The following is a 22,626-nucleotide window of genomic DNA, read 5'->3' on the forward strand; positions in this document are numbered from 1 at the left end:
ACTCCTCTCCGGCCTTGCACCCCCAGCTCTCTCTGTGCTCTGTCCCCCAAATATTCCTACAGGTCGCACAAGATCTGCCAGCAACCCTCTGATGGTTAAACTGCCGAAATCTCGGCTCTCCGCTCACCTTCACTCTTTCATTCCTCTTTTCTCCCGCCTCTGGAACAAACTCCCTCACTCCCTTCAATCCCACTCCTCCCTCCAGGTCTTTAAAACAGCTGTTCACCACCATCTCTTATCTTCCCCCATCCAAAACCTTGATCTTTTCTACCCCCGCTAATTCACCCCAGATCCACCTTGTTTGAAATTCCAACTTCTTTCCTGGAAGTCCTGGCAGTGTCCATATGTTTTATACCTCTCCCACTGCCCCCTTCCCATGCCCCCCCCCCCCCAAAGCCCTCGCCCTCTCTCAGATCTCTCGATGTCTCCATGTCTCTCGGTCCCTGCTCTCAAATGTTGTGTTTGTGTCCTTCCCCCTCTCTCCCCATCTTGTCTACCGCTCCCTATGTTATATGTTTTATGTGTCGGTTTGTCTTTCTGTGTGATTAATGTTCGCTCTTTCACGAGCCTCGATCTTGTATACAAAAAAAAAAAAAAAAAAAAAAAAAAAAAAAAAAAAAAAAACTGTTTCTCTTCACAGCATCCATCACAGGCTCTATTCCCATCATCTTTCGCAATTCATCATTTGTCTTCCTCTCTCTCAACGATACCCCACACATCCACCGAACCATTCGCATTTCCACCCTTTCCAGCCTTCATTGCTGCTCTACGTTCATTACCCATGTCTCGCTCCCATAAATCATAACACTTCTCACACATGCAGCATACACCTTTCCCTTCAGCTTCAACTACACTCCCCTCCTCGTCAGCACGCCACTCAGTTTCCGAAACTTCTTCCATGCACATCTCACTCTAGCAACCGTTGCCGAGTCTGATCTACCTTCTCCATTCAGCATGTCTCCGAGGTAACAAAATGTTTTCACACCTTCCAGCTTCACGCCATCTCCAAGATCAAACTCAACATTTCCTCCATCTGCAGCTCCCTCTGTGCACACCTTACACTTGAATGTAGCTGCCACACTGGTTAATGACCCTCTCAAACCACTACATTTTTGATGAACCCAATCAGCGCACATTGTACATTGAATGGAATTCACTCCGACGCCCTTCTTGCACACAGCACACGGCCACTTCCCAGTTCTTTCCACCTCACCACATGCTTTACCACTTGCCATCACCTTCGTTTTTCCGATATTCACCTTCAGACCTTTTGTCTCCATACATTCCTTCCACTTGTTCATCTTCTCCTTCAGTCCATCCATACTTTCTGCAATCAACACCAGATCATCTGCATACAACAACTCTCACGGTAAACCCTCCTTTACGTTCCGAGCCAGCACCTCCATCACAGCTACAAATAGTAGTGGACTTAGTACCGACCCCTGATGCACTCCCACCTTCACCTCAAACTCACCACTGTTCCTGTCCTTCGTCCTTACAGCTGTGTGCGCTCTTTTGTACATTGCCATCACTACTCTGATCAACCATTCCTTCACTCCTAACTTCCTCAATGCCCATGTCACTATTTCACGTGGAACCCCTTCGAATGCTTTCTCCAGATCAACAAACCCAAGAAACAACTTCTTCCTCTTCTCCATGTACTTCTGCAACTGCCTCACAATAAAAAGCGCGTCTGTTGTTCCTCTTCCTGGCATAAATCCAAACTGCATTTCGTCAATCTTCACTTTCTTCCTTATCCTCCTCTCCAACACCCTTTCCAATACCTTCATTCCATGCTCCAATAACTTTATCGCTCAATACGAGCCACACTTCAGAGGGTCACCTTTCCCCTTGTATAGAGGGACGAGGGTACTCGGTTCCCAATCCACTGGAATGCGGCCTTCTTTCACCACCAGATTGCAGATCTCTGTCATTCTCTTCATACCCCAATTTCCCGCTGCCTTCAACGTATCTCCCACAACTCCCATCGGCCCTCCCACCTTTCTACTCTTCATTGCTTTTATCGCTTCCTCAACTTCCTTCTCTGTTATTTTCTCTGCTGGTCCTAAAACTGGGTTACTCTCTATGTTGCCATCCCATTCATTCTCTGCATTCAACAGTATTTCCATATATCTCTTCCATCTTCCTTTAAGTCCATCTGGGTCCACAACGATTTGTCCCACTTCATCCTTCAAGCAACTCACCCCCATCACATCACACCTCTCTTTCGCTATCTGCTTTGTAATCCTGAATACCGCTCTCTGACCCTCTTCCAAATACAAGCGTTCTCCGAACATTTTCCTACATGCCTCCTCCGCCTTTGCTACCTCTTTCTTTGCAGCCTTCTTGGCTGCCTTACAACTTTCATGCTCTGCCTTTTCTGCCCCCAAACCCCTCGCCTTCTGCCACTCCTGGAACTTCTTCCTCTTCTCGTCAATCTTGTTTCCAACTTCATCATCCCACCACCATATTTCCGAGCACCTCGGTGGTCCTTTTGTCCATCCACATACCTCACCAACGGCTCCCAACAGACTATCTTTCATTGACATCCAACCATTTTCAAGCTCAACCACATCATCCTCTACCATACTCAGCCTCTCATTTATTGCCTCTCTCACTGTCACCTCTTTCAACCTCCACACCTTCATTCTCGGTTGGTACTTCACCCGCCGAGCTCTCCTCGCACCTTTCACCCTTATGTCGCAGACAACCAAGTGGTGCTGTGAAACAGCCTCCTCCCCCGGGATCACCTTTGTGTCCCGGAGGTGCCCCCTATCTCGCCTACGCACCAGCAGGTAGTCAACGGTTGTCGTCGACCCACCTGACGTGTATGTAACAAGCTTATTATCCTCTTTCTGGAACTGAGTATTACAAAACAACAAATCAGCTCCATCAGCAATCTCCAAAATCCTTTCACCTTCTCCATTTCTCACACCATATCTGTAACCCCCATAAACTCCCTCAAAACCGTCCATACTCCTTCCCACATGTCCATTTAGGTCTCCTCCAACCACAACAACTTCCTCATCTTTCACGTTTTCCATCAGCTTCTCTATCGCACACCAGAACTTGTCCTTCTCTTCATCGCTCCGACCAACCTGCGGAGCATATCCAGAGATGACGTTCACCAAGAGCTTTCCAATCATTTTCACCATCATCAACCTTTCACTCACTCGAGTCACACTCACCACACTGTCTACAAACTCCTCAGAAAACAGGACACCAACACCATTCACACCTTTTGGGCACCCTTGCCACACAAACTTGTATTTCGGTCCCTGCCTACCCTTCACCATTCTCACACCCCTTCCCTTCCATCTTGTCTCCTGCACACAACATATGTCCACTCTTCTTCTGACCAATACTTCCACCACTTCTCCTGATCTCCTTGTCATTGTCCCTGCATTCCATGTCCCAAACCTCAGAAACCGATCTCCATGTCGGGCATCAGACGTTTCGTCGTCATAAATGGAGTGATTTCCACCCTTGCTTCGATCGGGTTCCCCACCTTGAGTTTTGACGAGAGGGAGTGGGTTCCCCCACGGGGTACTTCGGGCTGTGCCCTGCCCATATGTAGTTGTAATTGTCATGGTTCTCTTTTTGAGGCAATGTTTTTTTTTTATGGCCGGATGCCCTTCCTGACGCCAACCCTTTTAGTCGCCTCTTACGACACGCTGGGATACAGTGTACCTATTCTAAACCGGGGTACACACCGGGTAGGTCTGTATAATAATGAGGTAATATATACCACATTCAATAGAGAGCGTGGTGCTGCCGAAGCAGTTTATTGCCAGGGTTTATGCTGGATGGGTTGCCATTGCCTTTATATATGTATATATTGCTGTGCAAAAGTCTTCAACACATACAGGAGCTTCAATATATGGATGTTATGAGCAACAAGATGTTACTCAAATCGTCCACTAGTGTTTTCTACTATTATAATAACATTGACTGCAATGAATATACAGCTTAGTTTGGATGAGAAGAAACCAAGCTTGTCATTTAGCAATCTTTAAATCACATTGATTACAATCTTGTAAAACTGTGATCACAACAGATCACAGTAAACTATACATGAGCAGCGGATATGAAGTGTAGTAGCTAATCAATCACATTTACCAATCAAACCGAATTGATGACTCATTGTCAGGTGTTTCTCATCATTAACATCAGGTGTTTCTCTCTAGATATCCATAAAGATAAAAACCCATGTTTCATACTGCAGAATACAGCTCTATCAGGATTAATGTTGAATTAAAACAAAATTCCGAAAATTTCAGAAGAAGATCACCATTAAATTTTTTCTGCGTAAAGAAGGAACAACATGGAGTGAAATAGCTCTCATCACTTGATTTTCAAGGTGTGCTATCTGAAGCACAATCAACAAGTACAGAGAAACATTATCTGTAATTGCCAAACCCAGGACTGGAAAATCCAAAAAGAAAATCTAACAAGGATGAGCGATACTTGAAGATAATGGCCCTTTTGCACAAAGCATCCTTAAGGAAAGATTTGAGGATTTATTAAAATATTTCCTCAAGTTATCGCTTAAGCACATCCTTGATTTGAGGATCGTTGCATATTCGAATATTCCTTTAGTTTTTCCTTAAAACCCTCCTTAAACTCAAGGAAACACCTCTATTTTGCTTGTTGTTTCGCACCCACATTTCACTTTCATAATTTCACACTTTCACCATTGTCAGAAAGTTTCCAAAGATTTACTGCACATGTTAACACATTAACAATAAAATGCTCAATGAAAACTGAATCAAATTAATTTTTTACAAGAATCATTTTATTCCTCCTTAATCAGGAAGCACCTATTCCCCAAGGAACATATAATAATCGTGTATATAGCAATATTATATAACAAGCGTCATTTAAAATCGTCACAAGTGTCACTTCACTGCCGTCTTGCTTTCGGACACCTCTTCCTATCCCCAATCTGATTGGTTGCCTGGCATAGCAATGACTCCTAAGTATTTCCTCAACCTCAACGAAATCCTTACTTGAGGATTTCCTAAGGGTTGTTGATGCAACAGCCCTCAAGGAAATCCTTGGTGAAGGAATCACAGTGTACCTTCGGGGAATCTTTCCTTAAGGATGAGGGAATTTCATGCAGCCAGGCCAATATGCTTAAGAAATCAAAGGAGACAAGTGTTGAATCAACAATGGTACATCACGAGTGACACACGGGATGGAGGCTTTAAAAGCATGGAATATGTTGCGAAGCTTGGAGAAGCTGTGAAATCAGCTTGGGAAAACTGACCGCCGTTGTGCCACAGCGCCAAGGCCATGTCCCGCCGTGCCAGAGCCACACCCTCTCTTCTCCTCCGGGTCCAGAGTGATGGGACGAGATGGCCGTTCTCACTTCCTGAGCAAGCCAGTAGTGTGCTAACTATATTTCTGTGGTATTCTGGCAGGAGTAACCTGTATTTCTGTCTTGTGGATTACCTCTGTCTTCTCTACCATGGAATGAATGTGGGCCCATATAAGGCTTTAGTAATTATGGATTCCTGTTTGTTCATTGTTCCATGGGTGCGCATGGTTCGGCAGTGGATAAGTGTTTTTTTTTATTGTGCATTTCTGTGCCTGCTTATTGTATTTCCTTCCTCCGTGACTACGATTGTCCTAATTAAATATACATGATCTCAGGGTGAATCGGAGTCGTTGTCGGCACTCTTGTAATTAGGAAAGGTTGTTGAGGGTTAATTGGCAACTGCTATTAACGCTGTGTACCTAGACCGTGCCGCATGTCTCTCGGCTTGCTCGGCCGTTAATTGGAGACGAGGTGAGTGGTATCAGTTAGTGTAATGCTCGCTCATTTGATTTTCCCACTAGCATGGTATCGGAGTGGAAAGACCCATAATACACCCTGAGACAGCTGGCCATGGTGGTCGCATTGAAGCAACCCGCCGGATTAATGCCAGGCAACCAGAACAAAACTGCATGGCTTCAACAACAATATGTATACTCGGGTGGCCCTTAAACGGGGTGAAAATTTTGAAATGTTAATTTGAATGTTCTCATGGCCTGAATGTGATCCATTTGGGAGAGACACACTGCAGTCAAACTTTCATACAAGTCTGTTTATATTTAGAGGTAGTCCAGGCACCTTCAATAATCAAGATTTTATATACAGTCACGTGAAAAAGTAAGTACACCCCATGTAAAGTTTTGACTTTTTCAACATATTTCAACATACAACTATTTGATCTTCATTTCAACAATATTGATAGATAAAGGTGATATATTATAACAAATATCATGAAACATTTACATTTTGTCGTCCATTGTATAATTTAAATAAACATAAATGCAAATTTCGAATGTGGAAAAAGTAAGTACACCCCTACATTTATCACTACTTCAAATACCTAAAATTAGAATCAGGTGCACCAGCTCAGGTGCAAATGTTTAGAACATCGTTAGAGAGGATCTTGGAGGGACCTGTCTTATTTAAACCTCAGACATTTAGTTTGGTTTGCTCTTTGTTGTTGAAGTGTGTGGCGTCACCATGCCTAGATCAAAAGAGCTCTCTGAGGCCTTCAGAAAGAAGGTTATAGATGCCTACGAGTCTGGGAAGGGATTTAAAAAGATCTCCAATCAATTTGAAATCAATCATTCGACTGTCCGGAAGATCATCTACAAGTGGAGAAGATTCCAAACAACTGCCAACTTGTTCAGGCCAGGCCGCCCCAGCAAGTTCAGCCCGAGAGCAGACCGCAAGATGCTGAAAGAAGTCTCTAAGAACCCCAGAATGTCATCATGGGACCTACAGGTAGCTCTTGCTCCTGTTGATGTCAAAGTGCACGAGTCTACCATTAGAAAGAGGCTGCACAAATTTGATCTACATGGGAGATGTGCCAGGAGGAAACCTTTGCTGTCCAGAAAGAACATCAGGGCAAGACTAAAGTTTGCCAATGAACACCTAGGCAAAGACCAGCACTTCTGGAACAATGTGCTCTGGACAGATGAGTCAAAGGTAGAGCTATTTGGCCACAGTACCAGAAGACATGTTTGGCGAAAACCAAAGACAGCATTTGACCACAAGAACCTGATACGAACTGTAAAGCATGGTGGTGGAAATATTATGGTTTGGGGCAGTTTGGGACATATTGCTGCATCAGGGCCTGGGCAGCTCACCATCATAGAATCCACTATGAATTCTTCATTGTACCAGAGGGTGCTTGAGGATAATGTGAGGCCACCTGTCAGAGAGTTGAAGCTCAACCGAAGGTGGACCTTGCAACATACCAGTAAATCCACCAAGGAATGGCTGAAAAGAAAGAAATGGAGGGTTCTGGAATGGCCAAGTCAAAGCCCGGATCTAAATCCCATCGAGATGTTGTGGGGGGATTTCAAACGAGCTGTGCATGCAAGAAACCCCTCAAACATCGCACAGCTGAAATAATTCTGCATGGAGGAGTGGGCAAAAATTTCTCCCAGTCGATGTCAGAGACTGGTAGACAGTTATAAGAAACGCCAACTTGAGGTTGTTTCTGCCAAAGGGGGCAATACCACCTATTAGAGCCAAGGGTGTACTTACTTTTTCCACATGCGAAATTTGCATTTATGTTTATTTAAATTATACAATGGATGACAAAATGTAAATGTTTCATGATATTTGTTATATTGTATCACCTTTATCTGTCAATATTGTTGAAATGAAGATCAAATAGCTGTATGTTGAAATATGTTGAAAAAGTCAAAACTATACATGGGGTATACTTACTTTTTCACGTGACTGTATGTTGTATTTTTTTTGTATTTTATATTTCTAGTCCATAGATGTGATAATTATTCATAAGCATGTTTTATCAAACGGTGTTTATTTATTTCTGTGATACATTCTGTATTATCTGTGATATGTGTTTTTAGTGTTACGTGACCTCAATCACATGGCCAATAGGGGGAAATGTTCAAGGGTACTGGACTACCTCTACATATTTATGAATTTAGCTGAGATTTGGCCTGGTTTGTTTTTAGGGCAAATGGACCAGTTGTAGAGGGTGAGAGCTTAACATTTCAAACTCTCAAAAATAAGGGCCACATTGTATACACAGACTTCAACATTTTGGAAAAAGTAATTTAAATAACAGAGTGGGCCGATGTTAGGTGTTACTAATAACTAACAGATAGTGTTAGCATGTGATGGAATGATTGCACGTTGAGTCACAATATGAATGTCATTGAACATGTCTGGGTACATTGATCGAGAAAACCCCATCTCTGCCAAGTAATACGCACAAGCTGCATCAAAATCTACTCTACGTTTGGCAAAGGATGGATGTCTTTCAGCAAAACATTTATTTATTTCCTTCACTGGTTCAAGCACTGCGTGAAACCAAACACTGATATTGCAGTCCATTTGATTGTTTGTATCACAAATTGTGAAAATGAGTTTGTTTACTATCAGGGGTGCTCCTTTTATTCTGGCAGGGCCCTGTATATTCTCGATTAAATTTGAATTATTTTTACCTGTGACAAGTTGCAGGTCTACAAGAGCTTTGCATTGTTGTTGCTGTTGTTGTTGTTGTTGTTGTTGTTGTTGTTGGGGGTCGATTCTTGAAATTTACACACATTGGTCAGATAGCTGCCGGACCACACCCACATCTGTCGCTTGACTCCACCCACCAAAGCACCAAGATGAAATTATATCGCTGCCATCTTGGTTTTCTGGTTGGCCTAACACATTAGGCCTGTGGGCCTTTGCTGATTACACACTGCCCAGGTTTGTTGCATCAGATTTCCATTGGCTTTATTTGGGTCGAGTGTTATTCACAATGAGGAACCCCAAAAAATCTAATCACATGTCCAATAATAGAAAGGTTTAATCTAGCCCATCAGAATGCACGATACTTCAGAATCCACGGTGCGTAAGAACACACAGTAATCGAGTGTTACTTTATGCAAATTTGAAACCATTGGCTTTGTTTGGGTCGAGTGTTATTCACGATGAGGGAGCCTGAAAAGTCCAATAATATGTCGAACAATAGTAAGGTTTAATCAAGCCCATCAAAACGCACGGTACATCAGAACGTACGGTAATCAAGCATTACATCACATAATCAAGCGTTACATTACATTGCATTACGTTACATAGCGTTACGTTATGTTACATACTAAGAAATAGTGCTACGTAATTTTTGAACGGGCCCCACATTGAGGTTATACAATCCGTGACCGTATGACGAATCAGCTCGTTCTGATATAACCATGGGGAGAGTGAGGTGGATAAGGTGTCAAGTTAATATTTTGATAGCGCATTAAATGTGTGTTTCCCAATCGCATTGTCATCTTTTAAGAGTGCTTTAAATGCTCGTTTCCCAATCAGCCCATTACCGGATTTTGTCGCAGTTTGTGACCACAGTGCTATCATTCTTGTTCTTCCTTAGAGAGTGTTCTGTTTGTGGAATAGCTTGCCAGAAAGAGTAGTTTAATTCCAGACAGTTGTTCTGTTTCAAAGGCAGTAGGGTAAATACTTTGGGTAGCAAGATAAGATGGTTAATGTGGCTGGGATGAGATTCCAGATAGAATTGTATCAAAGCTGAAGGTACCACCAATAGCGTAGATGCCCAATAGACAAGATTCCGATTTGAGGTTTGGATCATGCAGAGCGGCACGTTCCATTCAACGTTCCATTCAAAGTATGACTGGGCCTGCAATAAGACAGCAATAAGCAGATTATGTTTGTGTTGTTTTGTGTGGTCTTTCCACACACCCAGCAGGGCATCTCCGTGTGTTCTATCTCATAAGCATGTGCCCCCAATGCAATATGTATGCCTCGTACGCAATTCACAGCCAATCAGAGAGCCTCGGTGGCAAGTTGTGGCCACCTCCAAACAGAAAACGAATCCATTTGTTGCTAAGTGACTTTATTTATTACTTCTTGACTATATTTGTTGCAGATGAGGATGAAGATGGTGATCGTATCACGGTGCGTAGCGACGATGAGACTCATGCAATGTTTTCTTATGTGAGTACTGTCCATACACACATTCACGCACATTATCTGAGTATGTCGTGAATGTTAATTGGCAATTTATGGCGGCTTCATTACTAAGGTTGCCTTTATCTTTTATTTAGCCAGCTTATTTTTATTCTAGGTGTTTCCGATTTTGTGCTTTTTGTGTAATATTTAACACTGATTACTCTGTCTATATTGCCAAAAGAGGGTCAAATACCAAAAATGCAATTACGGGCACATTTTAAATCATCTTACTATAATTCACCAAATGTCCGTCTGTCTGTTTGAAGGTACCGTAAAAACTGCTGAACCGATCGCAAAGATATTTTGGGTGGGTAATCCTGGGACCCCTGAGAGTAAAATAGGCTGTTTAGTTTTCCCAATTTCAGCTTTGGTCTCCAGCATTCTCAGGTTTGAACTCCCGCATAACATTTTCATTCGCATAACATTCATTGTGACGATGTTCTCATTGTGACGATCGTACTATAATTCACCTAATGTCCGTCTGTCTGTCTGTTCGAAGGTACCGTAAAAACTGCTGAACCGATCGCAAAAATAATTTGGATGGGTAATCCTGGGATCTCCAGGAGTAAAATAGGCTATTTAGTTTTCCCAATTTCAGCTTTGGTCTCCAGCATTCTCAGGTTTGGACTCCCGCATAACATTCGCATTCGCATAATGTTCATTGTGACGATGTTCTCATTGTGACGATGTTGTGATGATGTATGTGTTCACGGTAGTGTTTGACGTGACGGTGTGAACGTAATTTCGTAATGTTTTTTGTTTCGTAATCCTTTAATGAACGTTTAATGTTTAATAAACGTTTAATGCCCTTCGATGTCTGGGGCCGCATGCGCGCTGCACTGGACGGGCCAGCGTGTACCTTGCCCTTCGCCGTCAGGCTCGGGTAAACCGCTGAGCCCCATCCGTGATGGGGACTGGGGCTTGAGACAGTGTCCCACGAACGAGGAATTCCCAGTAAGCGCAAGTCATCAGCTCGCGTTGATTAAGTCCCTGCCCTTTGTACATACCACCCGTCGCTACTACCGATTGGACGGTTTGATGAAATCCTCGGATCAGCCCCTGCACGGGCCGTTCTAGGCTCGTGCCGGTGCACCAAAAAGATGAGCGAACTTGACTGTCTAGAGGAAGTAAAAGTCGTAACAAGGTTTCCGTCGGTGAACCTGCGGAAGGATCATTATCGGGGCAACATGAGAGCGAGCGAGACAGGAGACGTACGTGGTACCTGATCCTCCATGTACTGTTTAGCCATGCACTGTTTAGATTTTGATGATTTGCGTGTGATATGATTCAACGGATGTTTATATGAATCGTTTAAAATAAAAAAACCTTCAATTTCTGATATTTTAGCTTTTCATTTGGGCTTCCCAATTGAAGCCCCGCCCGAATGGCAGGTACTGTTGCTAGTTTTTTTAAATGAAACTTCATTTATGCAATCAAAATGAAAGACGCATGAAATGTCACGATTTTTTGGATTTGAATCCAGGTTCATGACATAGAAAAATAATGCAGGTATAAAATAAAGCTGGTGATATAATATGTAATGCATATTCTGCAAGATGGAATTTAAATGGTATATTGGTAAGCAATAAACAGCAAAACAAACAACCAACTATTCAAGGTGCCAAAACTGCTTCCGGTGTTAAGTCCGCAAGGCAATATAGTGTCAAAGATTGAGAAGATGAATGTCCTCGGTGTGCTGATTTTGGCACTGAGGACAAGGACAAGCAGGTCATCTTGTTATTCTCTCCTCTCATTGTTCTCGTTCGACCAAACGGAGCGGGTAAGACAGTGTCATGTTTCATTTAGTTATTTGTTTATCCCATTTTTTGTCACATGGGATTGCTTGGCATTTATTATTCATGAAGTTCCACGTCAAACACGTTATTTTCAATGTCAAAAGATAGTCATTCATGACTTTCTTCATAAATATCCCAATTAGCAAACAGCTTGCAGCGGTGGAAGTCAGAGTCAGGGGGACGAAGAGGTTGCTGAATGTATGTATGAGAAATGGGTCAATTACCGAGGGATGGAGGACAGGGTTAATTGTGCCGATACGGAAGGGGAAGGGGAATGTTCAATAACCGGGGAAGTACAGGGGCATTACACTCCTTAGTCATGTCATGAAGGTGCTGGAGGGTTCTGGATGGGAGGACAAGGAAGACTGTGGAGAAGGAGATCAGTAAAGAGCAGCAGGGGTTCAGAAAGGGTAGGGGAATGACAAATGTAATGTTCACGCTGAGACAGCTGGTGGAGAAGAGGTTAGAGGTGCAAGGTGAAATTGAATTGGGATTTCTGCATCAGAAGAAGGCCTACGACACTATCCCAAGAGAGATGGTGATGGCAACACTGAGATGGATGGGAGTGCCAGAAGCAGAAGTTAGGTTGGTGGAAGGGATGTACAAGGGAATGAAGGGAAGAGTTTTTGTTGGTCCTGGGATTTCGGAGGAGTTCAGTGTGACCAATGCTTTGAGGCAGGGAAGCGCTCACAGCCCACTCCTGTTTATCATGGGGATGGTGCTGGTAAGCAGGGAGGTAAACATGAAAGATATTCTGGAGAGGATGCTGTATGCAGACAATCTGACTGTCGTGGTGGAGAGTGGGTGGGTGATGCAGGAAGTACAGGGGAGTGGAAAGAGGCATTTGAGAAACATGGGCTGAAAAAGAGCATGGAGAAAATGGAGGTGATGTCGGTTGGGCAGCAGGAAAAATAAATGAATATCAGGTAGGAAGGGAAGGAGATCAGACAAGGAAATAGGTTTGAGTATCTGGGTGGAACAGTGGATGGTAAGTCAGAGGCAGAGGTGGGAAGGAGGATTCAGGTGGGTGTGAATGTGTGGAGGAGGGACCCTCCTGGAGGGTGGAGGGTGTAATGGCAGACAGCAAGATTTCAAGGAGATTGCAAAGAAAGGTTCTGATGTCGTGCGTAATGCCGGCCTACCTTTACGGTCTGGAGATGGTGGCACTGACAGAGAGCCAACAACAGAGGCTGCAGGTTTGTGAGAACAAGTGGGCCAGGAGGATTGTAGGAGTCAAGATGGTGGATAGAAGGTGAATGGATGAACTGAGAGAGGAAATTGGTGTGCAGATGAGCTTGACGAGGAGATTGGTGAAATGTCGGCTGAGATGTGCTGGACATTTGGGGGAAGAGAAGGTGCATATGAGGGAAGAGAGAATGGCAAAGAGAGCAGATAGGTTGAGGAAGCAAGGTAGGAGGAAAAGAGATAGACTGTGGCTGAGATGGGACAATTGTGTGAAGAGGGATATCAGTAAGGTAGGGTGGTTGGAGGGTGGAGAGAGTTGGCCTTAGGACAGAAGGGAGTGAGTGGAGGAGCATCGTGGTCAAGGCAGGGCAGGAGCTTGGTGCCATCGGACGTCACCCCTTATAAAGGGAAGAGGAGGAGAACAACAAATTGCTTGGTGTGTTCCGTTAGCAAGCAGCTTGCTATCGCTTGCCAAGCCAGACATTCCATGTCAACCGCTTTGCAAACTGCTCGCTGAGTCGCTCGGCAAACGAAGGAAGTGATTTAGTCCAGGCAAAATGAGGTTTGACTTTAGACAAATTGCAGACACACATGCAACTCTATGGCTATAAGTTTGTTCTTATTGAGATTATTATTGTGTGCTACAAGGCGCTAATTATATTATATTACCATGATATAATTGTGATAATCAGGCCCGTTATTGTGATATAGTTTTCTCCATTATCGTCCAGCCCTAGTCTGAACACATCATCAAATTCACTTCAGCCTCTTTCTTCTTGCATGTGTCTTCAGACTACCTAGGACATACTCATCCCAAACAATATCCAAGCTGCTTACATGCTGCAGCTAACCTGTGATGCGAGGAAGGAACACCTATGTTGCATAAGTATAGAAAGGCTTGGCAGTGGCAGGTCTCACTGTGTTAACTATAGCCACCACATAATGGATGACAACTTTTGTTGCAGGATTATAGATATTTTCAGAAGGAACGAGAACTGCACTCGGTAGGTAGAGTTCATACCTCCACCAGGCTGAACAGTTCGTTTTTTTCCCAATGATAGGCCGGATCTGGATTCGGACCAGAACCAAAATCTAATCGGCTTGTTCTTATCACCGAACCAACTCATCCACCTAGTTTAGTCATACGTCATCCATAGCTTTTTAAAAATATCATGTTATATGCCGCTTTTCCGCCCGATCTCTCAATGGTGAAGAGTCGCTTAAAAATTAAATAATTATCGTATCCGAATTCATATCCAAATCTTCACCAAAACCGAATGTATTTTGTCCTTTGTCACACACAATCTGTCCACAACTTTTTGAGATATCCTGCAATATATCATTTTTGGCCCTATCTCCCAATGTTGAAGTATCACTTAAAAATTCTACTAGCCGGATCCGAATCCGAATCTTCACCAATATCTAATCATTTCGTCCGTTTCATAGCAGCCATGGTGGCGTAATGGTTACAGCGTACGCTCTGAGTCTTGGAGGTCAGTGCTTCGATCCCCGCCAAGTCATACCAAAGACTTAAAAAATGGCTTTAAAATGATAGAGCGTGGAAAAACGACCAGATGTTGGTAATAATAACAAACTTTGATGGGCCTGATGGTCTCCGCCTGCATCAAAGTTCCTTGTAAGGAACATATTTTCCGTGTGTTTTTGAAAGAAAACGGGGGGATACTGTGTTGTAAACGGATCCATCTGTCTGTCTGTCCATCCGTCCGTCCGCCACACTATCTCCTCCAAAACGGTTGGGCAGGAATTCACAAAACTTGGTAGTTATGATCGCAACATGGCAAGGTGGTGCAAGAGCATGTGCAAGAGCAGTGCCATTTTTGGGGGCGGGGTCAAAATGTCAAGTACCGGTAACGACAAATGCAATTATGGGTACATTTTAAAACGAAACATTGTGTATGCAATCAACATTGGGAGACACATGGAATATGTAACGATTTTTTGGGATTTTACCCCTGGTTCCTGGCCCAGGGGGTGGGGACGTGGGTTCATTGGGGGTCAAAATGGGGAAAAAAAAAATAAACTCAAAATTTGATATTGGGTCAATCCTGATGGAACCCTTTGCCATCTTTCAACTTTGCTTTAGGTGGGAAGCATGGGGATTTGCGCCGTCACCTTCCCTCTCGTGAACCCATCCACCGCACAGCAGGAGATGGGGTTTTGCAATCACGTTTGTCTGTGTGTGTGTCCATGTGTCCGTGTACAGGCGGTAACATTTTTACCATTTGAGCTATTAATTATCATCAAATTTTCACCAAATATTTATTATGATAATACGGAGAAGGCAAAGTAATAATTTTGTCAAAAGGTCAAAGGTTAACCTCACATAAAATCATCAACTTTCATCAAATTGACCTGAAATTTATAATTTATCATTTGAGATTTGTCATCAAATTTTCAACAAAGCTTTATTATGATAACATGGAGAAGACAAATTAATAATTTTGTTGAAAGGTCAAAAAGTTAAAGGTCAGCGTCACCTAAAATCATCAATTTTCATGCGATTGTCAATTTTAAGAATTTGCATATTGGGTCACTGAATTGATTCATCAATCAAAAGCTAGAAGCCGATTGTTTTTTAAGATCACAAGGTCAAAAGTCAAGGTGACGTAAAATCACTACTTTTCACTCAATTGACCTTAAATTGAAAGAATTTGCATATCGGTCACTGAATTGGTTCATTAATCAAAAGGTAGGAGTTGACTGGATTTTTTATTTATTTAAATAGCTCTAAAGCTCAAAGATCAAGGCTGCATAAAAGCATCAATTTTCATTTTGCATTTCTATAAAAACAAAATCATTATTTTGAGCATACCGAAGAAGAAGACATCTGAATACAAATGGACACGGACAGGCCTTGCATTTTCAGATGCTTTCTAGTTACCCTCGCCGGAGGAGAGGGTATTGCATTTGAGTCCGTTTCTTACTTGGCAAAAAAACAAACAATTTGACAAGTATGTTGATCACTGTGGTTTGTGTGTGTTTGTGTGTTTGCTTGTTTGTCCGCTCACATATACTTGTCTACAGGTCACAATTTTAAACCGATCTTCACAAAACTTCACCAAACTATAGTGTTCGTGGTCCGACAAAATCCTATTAATTTTTTGAGGTCAAAAGGTCAAAAGATCAAAATAGGCCAAAGGTCAACAACCTGTTCAAATTTCTAAAATCCTCAATTTTCTTCCAATTGACTTGAAATTTGAATAGGATTTTCATAACAGTGAACTGAATTCAACCAACAACTATTTCTGAGATCAACATAGGCCAAAAGGTCAACATAGGCCAAAGATCAACAACCATTTCTAATTTCTAAAATCCTCAATTTTCATCCGATTGACTTGAAATTTGAATAGCATTTTCATATCAGTGAATTGAATTCAACCAGCAACTATTTCTGAGATCAAAATAGGCCAAAAGGTCAACATAGGCCTAAGGTCAACTACTTCAAATTTCTAAAATCCTCAATTTTCATCCGATTCACTTGAAATTTGAATAGGATTTTCATATCAGCTAACCAAATTAAGTCACCAACCATTTTGAGATCAACATAGGTCACCATAGGCCAAAGGTCAACCACTCTTTTTCAAATTTCTAAAATTCGCAATTTTCATCAGATTGACTTGAAATTTGAATAGGATTTTCATAGCGAACTGAATTCAACCACCAACTATTTTTGAGATCAACATAGGTCACAAGGTCAACATAGGCCAAAGATCAACAACCATTTCAAATTTCTAAAATCCTCAATTTTCATCTGATTTACTTGAAAAGTGAATAGGATTTGCATATCTGCATATTGAAACCAACCACCAACTATTTTTGAGGTCAACATAGGCCAAAAGGTCAACAGAAGCCAAATTTCTAAAATTGTAAATTTTCATCTGATTAACTTAAAATCTGAAGACGATTTGCATATCAGGTCACAGAATTCAACCACCAATTATTTGTGAGGTAAAAAGGATCCTCTACTGAGTGCCATTCTTCTTTGTTCTCTTTTGCCAAGTGTCACTCTATGAGTGATTTTTCATTTGTCTGTGTGACCTCTATGAGTGTATTTGTCTATGAGTGTATGACTGTGTGACCTCATTTCATTCTATGAGTGACCTTTGCTACAGGTCTGTCTGTTTGTCCGCACAGAATAAATATGATTTTCTGTGCAACCGTTTGTCCGATTGACAGGAAATTTTCACCATATCACTTTCACCATAACCTCCTCCTGCAGAGTTTTAAAAAATATATATAATTATGGCATCGTATGTCACGTGGTACGGGTGCAATCTTGAAAAAAAAAAAAACCTTAGCACCTCTATGTCTCCGAAAGCGCTACATAGAAAAAATTGATACAAGGCTCATTGTAGAGAACTATCCATGGGTAATAACTAATAACATATGTTAATGATGACGTCATGGGTTCCTCCATTATCATGTCATAATTCGACAAGTGCAAAACTTCATCTGATCAAGATGCAATTTGTTGAGCGTCATATAGGGATAAATTGGTGGAGAAAAAAACAAACAATGATGACGTCATAGATCATATGGTACAGGCACCATCTTGGAAAAAAAAATTGCACCTCTACATCTCCGAAAGTGCTGCATCGAAAAAATTGAGACAAGACTCATTGTAAAGAACTCTTCATGGGGAATAACATATGTTAATGATGATGTCATAGGTACCTCCGTTATGACGTCATAATTCGACAAGTACAAAATCTCATCCGATCAAAATTAAATTTTTTGAACGTTATCTTGTGATAAATTGGTGGAGAAAAAAAAAAATGACGACGTCATTGGTCACATGGTTCGGCCGCCATATTTGTTTTAACACAAAAGCCTTAAAAACCACTAAAAACACATCCCGGTGAGGGTCTGCAATAGCTGATTGCTCTTTCTTGGTATTATTGTATTCAGCCCAAATGAGTTTCATCTCCCTGCAAGATGTTCGTGGAAATCAGCTGTCTCACATGGTCAAGCCATATGTAAATAATGGTAGACGAACTAGACCTTTTATTTATATATGACTTGTGAAGATCGATTTGCATGCCCAAATGGCCTTTGGCACAGTTCGCCAAAGTTGTCTAATTTAACTGTAAGGTTTTTACATTTAATTCATTTAACCGTGTGAGTTGTTTTATGACTTTGTGCATGTCAAAGCTAGAGACTATTTATCATGCGTTATAACTTGTTTAGTCTCTATGCACTGTGTCTGTGCCTCTATGTGTTGTCAAGGGCCATATTTTTCTTATCTGTACTCACTTTAGAAGGTCTGTGTGTGTGATTGCTGTCCTACTCGTACATTCTATTTAGTTCATAGTAATGATTAGGCAGGTTAACCTTCATTATATGCAAACTGCTACTGATGTATCTTGCATGATTTACATGGATGTAGAAATTTACTGAGACGTATTACCCTTGCACATTCCCAAAGGAACACAAAAATATGTTATAACTTGTGTTTTGTGTGACTGATTGAGTTTACACTGGTTATTAGATCTACTCTAATCTCTGTGCCCCAGTGAGGCTCTGCGTTGTTAAATGCCCTGTCTTAATTTCAAAATTAATTGCATTTTTATTTATTTGGCTGATTGTTCGTTTGTTATCTTCACTTTAACTATTACAATATTTTTAGCTCCACCCCTCAACCCATACATTTATTCAAGCTTTCAATCGTTGGATACATTTGATCGTCTTTTGATTCATGAGCATCTGCATGCATGAAAACTGCTCTTATTTAATTAAAGGAAGGTGAATCGAAGAACTGCTTGGGATCAACTCAGTTTTTGTGTTGTTTTATTCGGCAAGATGTGAACGGCGGTTGACTATGCATTTGACCTCGGTTCTTTGGTCAAAGAGTGTCCTTTTGTTGTCATGCGTCGACGATCGTGTAAATGGAGAACTTTGATCTCCTTACCTGGAAGTTGTCTCTTGTCTCAAACTAATTTGATACACCTATTAGGTCCCCAGGCAAACTAAATATCCATGTTTTACCTGGGCACATATGGGGAGTGAGGTGGGTTTAATGGGGTCCAGACCTCATCCCCACCTTTTCTTCAAGAACAAATACTTTTTTCCACTGCCATCTTTTTTTCTGTTTTGGACTCGGTGTAAAATGTTGTCCATTCTTGTACTTTTGCTGCACGATGACATCTTCCACGAACAAAATAATTTTCTGACGCAACATCTGTAGTAACTGAGGTGACCTGAAGGTGGAGGCGCTGTTGCATGATAACGCAACATGGCTCCCAAGAGTGAATCTTGTGGTACTTTCCAAGAAAACTAAAGATTTAATGCATAAAAACATACATTTATGCATTAACATGTTGATTGCTTAAAATGATTCAGAAGACTACTTTCTGTTCATAAAGAGAATGTGGTGTCATTTATATTGCCACTCATAATTATAGTCATGCCATGCCTACTAATTGTTGCCACCACTGACTCTGGCCTACACGAAAATGTTAAGTTGATAACTACTGTACTAGATCTGCATACAATTATAAATGTGTACATAGGCTTATATTTATATAATCTTATATAATCAGCTTGTATTTTGAGGCATTTTCCTAGCTCTTCCATGAGTCAAGAGTCTCCACTTCTCCAATCATGTGCCACGCAATACTAATTCATCCATTGCTAGTTTAAATATCCCGGATTTTACTTTTACTCTTGAAGTGTGGCCTGTTCTTTCCAAAATCCTGTATCATCCTTTGATTAGACATTTTAAGTAGCAGCAGCGTTGTATCCAGAATTTCAGAACAAGGTGGGGGAGGTGAGAGGGTGGTACCCACAGAGTCTACACATGATACACTACCATGTCAAAGTGGAATTGTTATAAAGAAATATTTTACAAAATTATTAAAAATGAAATACAGAAATATCTAATCTCCATACGTATTCAATCCCCCGAGTCAGTACTTTGTAGAAGCGCTTTTGGCAGGGATTACACCTTCGAGTCTTCTTGGGTATGTCTGTATCAACTTTGCACATCTAGATTTGGGGAGTTTCTCCCATTCTTCCTTACAGATTTTCTCAAGCTCTGTCAAGTTGGATGGGGAGCGTCTGTGCACAGCAATTCTCAAGTCTTTATACGGATTCTCAATTGGATTCGAGTCTGGGATTCGAGCTTTGCATTCAGGCCAAATATTTCTATTTTCATCTCATCAGACCACATGCTCGGATTCTTTCACATGCCTTTTTGCAAACTCCAGGCATGCTGTTTTGTGCCTTTTTCTCAGGAGTGGCTTCTGTCTGGCCGTTCCTCCATAAAGCCTATATTTGTGAAGGGCTGCATAGAATGTTGGCCCTCCGGCAGGATCTCCCATCTCAGCCAAGCAACTTTGATGTTCGGTCTGAGTGGTCATTGGGTTCTTGGTCACTTCCCTGACCAAGGTCCTTCTTGCCCGGTAGCTCAGTTTAGTAAGATGGCAACCTCGAGGAAGAGACTGGGTAATTTCTTATTCTTTCCATTTCCTAATGATGTAGCTCACTGTGTGGAGAGGGGTGGAAGGGAGGTGGAGAGAGGAAAGGGGACTTAGCCTGAGTGTGGTATCTATGTTAATAATTGTGCTTTATTAGCCCACATTAGAGTTAGTCCAAAACAGGGGTTTATGGACTGGGTCTCATCTGTCCGTGTGTGCGTCCGCAACCATATCTCGGATATATATGGATCAATTTTGTTCATACTTGGCATAACGACAATACATGATGGTATACCTATGCACATAGTTTGTTTTTGCAATGCGATCAAATATGGCCGACTGGCGGTCATTTTAGTTGTAATAAATACGCGATGTTGAACACGTCCTTAACCATTTCTCAGACGTGCATTTACCGATGTTGTTCCAACTTGGCACACAAATAGTGAATGGTGGCTTGCAACTGAGATGTCGGATAAACGTTATTTCCCAATAATTGCACAACTTCAGTAGGTAGAGGAAGCCCATAACTGTGAAAATGTTTTCCTGATTAGTTCCTGAAATGTAAACTCTGAGAGTCATTTCCATTATCACTGTCATCCATGTTCATAATATTTTTCGTATTCTTGGGGTTTTCAAGGAGTTCATCCTTCATGCAAATAAATACATATTTCAAGGTAAATCTTAAATTGTTATATATTTGCACATGAATGTCTGTCTTTGTCTCTCTAGGTCTGTTCCTTATGTGTGGCCACATCTTTAAAGTCCACATCTACAAACTCCATACTTGTAGTACAGATCCTACTTTGTGCGGAAGTAACATGGGATACATTTGGGTATGCAGGTGTCTTCTGATTCCTCAGGGAGATGGATGCCCCTGATTGGCATTAACCCCAGGCCACCTGTGAGAAAGGTGTAGTACCTGTCAGCCCCCCTTACCAGGGTAACCGTCCGCAGCCATGCGGTTTAAATGGCAGATGGCTCTGCACATCTGGTGGATGAGAGTCTAGTCGACTCCAACAGCACAGGCGGAAGAGGGTGAATTCCCCAACGGCCAGCAGAGGGACGGAGGGAGTGGCGACCCCCCCACCCACCCCTGTCTATGCCACACACTTACTCGTGTTTACCAGCCATAGAAAGGCAATATGATTGCAAACACGCCATCATTGTCCGAGGAGACTCGACATCATCATCAACATGGGATACATGGCCGCAGCAAGGCCGGATTTAGACATGTGGAGGCCCCTGGGCAGCCTTCAGTAGTGGAGGCCCACCCTACTTTAGAATACTAAAAAGGTGACAAGACATAGTTACAGTCATCCATAAAGTATATTTTTCAAGTACAAAGAATCTGAATAAAAATGTACATCTATAAACATCATGATCAATCTATATAAGAATCTAGTTCCTATGTTTCAAGCATAAATAATTTGAATAAGCAAGCAGGCACATCTTTAAACATCATGATAAATCTATAAGAATCTACGAAGTTCCGATGTTTCAAGTATAAAGAATATGAATAGTGAATAAGCAAGCAGGTCAATCATGATCAATCATAAGAATCTAGTAAAGTACCCAATACCTATATTTACAGACCAGGCACTTTACGAGAGTTGACCCTTGCAAAGTCTTGGATCAATTTGTCGAAGTCAGTCTCTCTGAGAATGTCACATTCAATACTCATCAAGGCCAGGTGACTGAGCCTATCATGACACATTGTAGTTCTTGATGAACTTCATTTTACTGAATGAACGTTCTCCAGAACAGTTTGTGACCATGAGCACCAAGTACATCCATAGCATTATCTCGACATTTGGAAATGTATCCGCAACTTTCTTGTCCTTCAACAGTTTGTCAAGGAAATGTTCTCTCTCTATCTTATCATCTTCGTATTCCAGTAAATGAGTGAGGAAGGCTGCAAACTGCACAGGTTCAACACCAAGTGTTTGATCTAGATCATCCTTGTACTCAGCAAAAAATTTTGCTGCAGCTACTTCGATTTCATCGCAGTCCAGTTAAATCCAGTTTACGCAAGGAACTGACAAGAGAACATGTGTTCTCATAGGCTTCCAATCGTTGCTCCAATGAACTCAGAAACTGATCAATTACTGGAAGAAAATTCTGAACTCGAAATTTTTCAGACAGTGAGAGTGCAGCTTCTTCTGATCGTCCATAATCCAATGGATTGAGGTGCACATTTCGTTGACGATTGCGTGTC

General features: G+C 41.8%; 1 protein-coding gene across 2 annotated transcripts in view; it reads left to right on the forward strand.

Moving 5' to 3' along the window:
* Positions 1-22,626, forward strand: part of MAP2K5 (mitogen-activated protein kinase kinase 5) — a 395,167-nt gene that overhangs the window by 76,349 nt on the left and 296,192 nt on the right. For both annotated transcript variants that reach the window (XM_078771935.1, XM_078771937.1), the window contains exon 3: positions 9,912-9,979. In XM_078771935.1, the coding sequence (XP_078628061.1) occupies positions 9,912-9,979 (68 nt within the window). The remainder of the gene's footprint in view (positions 1-9,911; positions 9,980-22,626) is intronic.

The sequence above is a fragment of the Myxine glutinosa genome, chromosome 2, assembly GCF_964187855.1.
Source record: "Myxine glutinosa chromosome 2, kmMyxGlut1.1, whole genome shotgun sequence".
NCBI lineage: Eukaryota > Metazoa > Chordata > Myxini > Myxiniformes > Myxinidae > Myxine > Myxine glutinosa.